Here is a 6,581-nt window from a genome sequence, read left to right as displayed (position 1 = left end):
GAGAAGTCAACTGTTAAGGGGGAACAGGCTGACAGGTAACCAGTTCCTAGAGGAACAGAGTTGGTCCGAGTTTAGGTTGTACAAAAGAGAGTCTTTTGGCCTAAAAGTTATTAAAGAGAATTGAGTCATTATCCTTCGTGGTCATGGTTTTTTCTTCCTATTGGGCCTATGAAGTTTTCCTTGTAAAAATCTCGTGTTCCTAGTTCTTTCTTAATTCATGCAATTATTTCTTTCTTACTTAATCATTCTTTTATTTCCGCAAAAAGTTTGAAAATCTCTCTAACTACAATTCAATCCCCCCCCCCCTCTTGTAGTTGCTTAAGTGTTCGTCCAAGACTAACAATATGTGTAAATTCCTTCTTATAAATATGATTACTTAAAATGAAAATGATGCATTTAGTAAGACCCTATTTTGTAGAACATAAGAAGAGACGAGTTCCAGATTTTCGCACCTCTTAACAAATGTTGAACGCTATCTCATGTTATGAAAGACAAATTTTTAAAAAAGCCTTACATATATAACTCATCATTTTTTTGAATGACATGTCTTCAAATTGATTTTAAAATAATCTAGCAAATAAAAATATCCCTATTAAGATATTAATAGGGTGACGACTTCGAGTTTCTTATAAAAATTATAGTGTAATAAAAGAATTGTGGGGGATTCAGACAGTTAATGAAGATAATAAATTATAGGGTACCATAGTTATGTTTTTTATGTTCATTATTTGTTTTGACTTTCATACATATCTAATATAATTTGATGATCTATGAAGGGAAAAATAAGCTTATAATGAATGAGTTATCTTACGATAGACAATCCCTTAAACAAGAGTATGACAAACATTTATCGTGCTTGACCGGTGAGCATCAAACCTTGGACGTTGTTCACAAGGAGATTAAGGCTTGTTTTATGGAGAAACAGGCTATGTAAGACACATGTTTGGACAACATTTTGTGTTATAATAAGGACTAAGGGACAAAATTTTATTATTCGTTACTTTACGTTGATCTTGCTTATCTACTCTTCCATGGGAAAAAACCACTCATTCATGATTTGAGTGTATAATATAGATAAAAATACATTGTATAATTAATTATATGAGTCAAACTTTTATCTATTTTACTCAAATATATAATATAATTCCATATTACAATTTTTGGATTACATTACTTTGTAAATACTAACCATAAATTCTATTGATTGTTTTTCACCATATCCTTAGGAAAATATCATAAAATCATAATATATTATCTTATGATCTATCGAATAGTTTTCATGTTGATAATTACTATATTGACAGATTCAATAAAATCGGAATATAATTATATTGATTAAACCAAAAGAAAAACTTCACATGTATTTTGCATGTGTCTAAAGCTAGTTATAATAATGCTTCAGATGCATCTTTGGATATCAGTTCTCTGAAATAAAATAAAAAATTGATTGAAAGTATATATTTGTGTAGATTCTTCCTTATGAATATGATTACTTTAAATGGAAAATGATGCGTTTAATAGTAAGACTCCATTTTGTAAAACAGAAGAGGAGTCGAGTTCCAGATGTTTGCACCACATAATAGACCTCGCACACTATCTTATGTTATGGAAAATGATGCGTTTAATAGTAAGCGTTACATATATGAAGTAATTATCTTTTTAAATGATATGTCTTTAAATTGATTTTAAAACGATTTATCAAATAAAAATGTTTGTATTAAGATATGAATAGGGTGACGACTTCGAATTTTCTATAAAAGTCATAGTGTAATAAAAGTATGATGTGACATTCAGACTGTTAATAAAGACAATAAATTATTGGGTACCATAATTTTATTTTTTATGTTCATTTTTTTTTTTTTTTGACTTTAATACATATGTAATACAATTGGATGATTGATGAAGGGAAAAATAAGTGTATAGTGAATGAGTTATCTTATGATAGACAATCCCTAAAACATACAAGAGTATGACAAAAACTTTCTCGTGCTTGGCCGGTGAGCAAGGGCAATTTATCATCCTGCCTTGGACGTTGTTCACAAGTAGATGGTGGTTTGCTCTATGGATCGGAGAAACATGCTATATAAGACATGTTTGGACAACATATTGTGTTATAATAAGGATTACGGGACAAAATTTTGTTACTCGTTACTTTGAGTGGAATTTCCTATCTACTCTTTCATGGGTTAGAACCACTCACTGATGATTTGGGTGTATAATATCGATAAAAATACATTGTCTAATTAATTAGATGAGTCAAACTTTTATCTATTTTACCCAAATAGATAATATATTCCATCTTGAATTTTTTTTTGATTACATTAGTTTGTAAATACTAACCATAAATTATTTTGATTGTTTTCCATCATATTCTTGGGAAAATATAAAAGCATAATATATTATCTTATGATCTATTAAGTACTTTTCATATTGATAATAACTATAATGACACATTCAATAAAATCGGAATATAATTATATTGATTAAACTAAAAGAAAATCATCACATGTATTTTTGCAGGTGTCTAAAGCTAGTTACAATAATTATTCAAATCCCTCTTTGGATATTATTGAAAAGCCAAAAAACTATATAAGAAAACAAAAATTTCTTCAATCAATTTACTATCTAATAAGTTGATTTGTATCAAACTTATTACCTATTTCGTAGAGACTATAATTAGATACTTAATAAGCTATATTGATTTCTTAAGAATCATCTGTACGTCTCTTTCCATTGTTGTCTCAAGCATAACATATTTTACACTTTTGGAGGTGGAAGTAGCCATTTGGCTGCATCAATGTATTCCATACTAATAAATTGTTTTGCCTCAAGGTCTGTCAAATTCTTGAAATATGGCACCCTTTTCTTTATGTCCGCACCTGTACCCTTGTTTTTGTACTCTCCAAAGTATACCGTCCTACATAAAGTCAATTGAGATGATTTAAATATCTTAATAGTGACAAAATTGATCATCGTAAACATCATGGTCATAGAATTGTTATTATACACTAATTTCACCAATACTTATATTGTACCAATTAATTTTGAAAGTCAAACTATGTCATTTCCAAATTATAAATACATGATATTCACGAATGTTTAAATGCTGGTATATTTTGTTCTCCATTATCAATATCTATCATATTTTAAAATGATATCTTTAATTATTTTATTTTATAAAATTATAAGTAAAACAATTTAGCTTGATTCTCTTAGGACCAAACAAATTTTCTTTGATATTCATAGTCCTATTATCCCATTATATTATTCCAAATCAATGCCTAAAAGAGTGTAGCTTGAATTATTTAGTGTATTTTTGCATTCATTATAAATTCCAATTGATGGATTTATAGTATCACATATAACCATATCATAATCAATTGTGGCTTTTTATTAATGCAAAATATATGTGCTGTCTTGTTGGATTTTTCAAGATATATACTTTCAATATATAAACGTTTCATAATTTTTTATAAAAGGTAATTGAAGATATTAATTATTAAAGTTGTGTATCGACAAGCCTAAAAACTCAACTATTGCAATTGTAAAAGTACGAGGGAATTACATATATGTTATTAATTTTCTGTAAGAAAATTTATACTATAAGGATATTATGTATTATATTAAGATTTTAGTTTCCACCTATCTATCTTTTAAAATTTTTAAACAAATTATTGGCCCTCAAATATGGTCTTCACAAGTTTATTTCACATAATCATTAAACCAAGCATAATAAAATTATTAATAAGAAAAAAAGTTTCAATATATATATGAATCAAGAGAATGAGAGTTTATACGTTTGGTATGCTGCTTTTTTGTTGTCAGACCAACCTTCTGGTCTGATGACGTTACTGATGTCACAAAAAGAGTACACAACCCGAGCTGCTGCAAACCATGCTCTTCCTAAAACTGCATAACTACCTGTCCCAGTCACCTTACAATGGACAAACGAGTATCCACCAACTCCATCTTGATTTCCCCTTGCATGGCAGTGATCATAGCCTCCAGATCACCCGGTATAACATGCAGTTCAGTATTCTGTGCATGTAACATAATTATAATAAGATTAATGTCCCTCAACTATACTAAATTTTGTGTCAACGATTTAATATGTTTTTTTTTTTTTTGTTGTGTGGGTCAATGAGATTCTAAGCCTTGTGATGTAGATGAAATTAAATAACTTTATGATCATAAGGTTATTCATGTAGCAAAAAGGAACGTCAATATTACCAAATATATTGATCTAGCTTCACCAAATATAAAATCAACTGTTCCTTCAATGTAACAATCTTTGAAGAAATGGTTTCCCTTATCGTCACAAACAGTGTCTGAAATCCGTAATTTGCAATTATAAAATGCAGATCTATCACCAGATATTCTTATTGCAGCAGCTTGCCCTCCTTTTGTTTTACCATCCGGCCTTGGAGCAGAATTCTACATAAATAAAAGATAAAATATGAATATTTACTCAGGCCTCACTAACTTAGCACTCAAAAATAAGAAAAAAAATTAAATTCGATTATTAAACATGGTATTTTAGAAATTATTGTCATCACAATTATATATTTCAACATTTATTTCCTTGCTTATCAAACTACGATTGAATAATTACTTTATGATTTTAAATCACTAACCAATTAGATAGACTTCCATCTCTTATTGAAATTTGAAAATATATCTTACAATATGATAATAAAAATTATAAAAATCGTATTGTTGTATTTGTCTTGAAAAATAATATACTAACATTATTTTTTATAATTTTCTATTAACATATATTAAAGATAATTAATGGTCAAAGTTTGACCTTGAAGATCGTGTGTACTTTATATTTTAAAAGGGTTATTCAAATATTTTCCACTTTGAAACAGAAGGAGTATACTTTTAATACATTTTCTATTAGATAGAAATATATTGGTTGTATTTTTTCGATACATAGAAGTAAACATTATTGAAAGTCGCCAATGTTTGTTTCATCTTTCACAAAGAAAACATCCATGTTTAACTATATCTTTAAAACTCTCCTATACGACTATCGAGAATCTATTAAATTAATCAAGAATTTCTTACTACAATTATTTACCTTTTCCTTTTCGCTTACTTGCCAATATCGCTTCTTAAGTGCTTATTCGAATTTTATTTAAAATTGAAAGTTTAGAAGGTCTATCATGTACCATCGAAAATTTAAAGAGAAAGAAGTGTTACATACCGAGATTATTAAATTTGCAGCAACAAAGTAATCAGACTCTACAATCAATGTTGCACTATCAACAGTTCCATATTGAGCAGCTGTACCAGCAAATGTTATAGTGGGCCTATTTTTAGGATCAGTACCGTAAAAAGTGATATATGATTGAAGTCTTTCAATTTTGACTTTTTCCCTGTATTCTCCTGGACCAATTGTAATAATGACACGTTTCTTGTTTCCTACTTTAACATGCTTTACGGCATCAGCTATTGTTTTAAATTTTCCGCTACCATCTTGTCTCACATCAATAGTTTCCACCCCGCCATTTTCCGCTTCTATTACACTAGGCTCTAATGCTCCTTTTACTTGACTGCATAGAGAAAAAAGAATATGCATATAAAAGATATTGAAACTTTAATATACATTATAAATGATGATAGAAATTAGACATTTTGGAAAGGCTAGAAAAATCATTGAATTATTGGCCTTGTTTAAGAAACTTTGGTTGAAAATTTCTTTCACATTTACCAAAATTAAAATTGATAGGCATGTATCTGTAATAAGCAAAGTGATTTTTAATCAATTTGATATTGTATATTTGTCAAATTGAAGTGGTAGCACAAAACTAAAAGAAATAATTGATAAAGTATATGACATATTAGGTCGTGGGACCAAAATTCTAAATACATAGATAATGTAGTACAGTAGTCTTGAAAGATATGGATAATAAAGTAATCCTTATTATACATTAATAACCCATATAAAAACTTAGTGTAGAAAGAAAAAAAAACCACATTATTTGGGAATAGTATACATTACCTGATTGGTTTGACAACATTATTAAACCAAGTCTCAACTTCGGCTGGATTTTCTGGAATTAGCGTTTGTGCATCGATTCTAAAAATGACAAGAAAAAAGCTTGCCAAAACAATGTTAAGTTTTCTTGCCATTTCTGTCTATTTTTTTTTCTCAAGTTTGTTGTTGTTATGATCACTATGAAAAACTTGTATTTTATATAGGGTGAAAAGTAAGAAAAAATAGTAAAATTTGAGGGGAGTTGAAGCTTTTCTAAAAAAGCAATGGCTTAAAATGAGTGAATAAATTAGGCTAATAAGTAGGCTTTTTTTAGAATCAATATTAGGTTATAATGAATTTGATAAATACTCTTAAAAATAACCTGCGTGGAAGAATTGCATTTTATCTATGTGTTTCATAGTATAGAATATAGATGACTATAATAGCCGTAAAATTCTGTAATTTTGTGGGTAGTTTAGGACATTGCTACACCTACTCACCGGGTAGACAACCCACAATTAAGAGAGCACTAATAAAAAAGTAATTATATTGAGTTGGATTCCATTACCACAACCCTCAACAAGTTTTTATTAATAAT

At 28.6% G+C, this 6,581-nt stretch overlaps 1 protein-coding gene across 1 annotated transcript; it reads right to left on the bottom strand.

The window, feature by feature from the left end:
- Positions 1–2,757: 2,757 nt before the first annotated feature.
- LOC104883571 (pectinesterase 1) lies at positions 2,758–6,138 on the bottom strand. Its single transcript, XM_010668115.4, is given in 6 exon segments — positions 2,758–2,917; positions 3,798–3,990; positions 3,993–4,038; positions 4,231–4,434; positions 5,210–5,558; positions 6,008–6,138. Coding segments are annotated over 6 exon segments (1,083 nt in total).
- Positions 6,139–6,581: the final 443 nt, after the last annotated feature.

This window comes from Beta vulgaris, chromosome 2 (genome assembly GCF_026745355.1).
Source record: "Beta vulgaris subsp. vulgaris cultivar EL10 chromosome 2, EL10.2, whole genome shotgun sequence".
Taxonomy (NCBI): domain Eukaryota; kingdom Viridiplantae; phylum Streptophyta; class Magnoliopsida; order Caryophyllales; family Amaranthaceae; genus Beta; species Beta vulgaris.
Note: the sequence above shows the minus strand (reverse complement) of the source record. Positions and strands in the feature narration are given on the sequence as shown.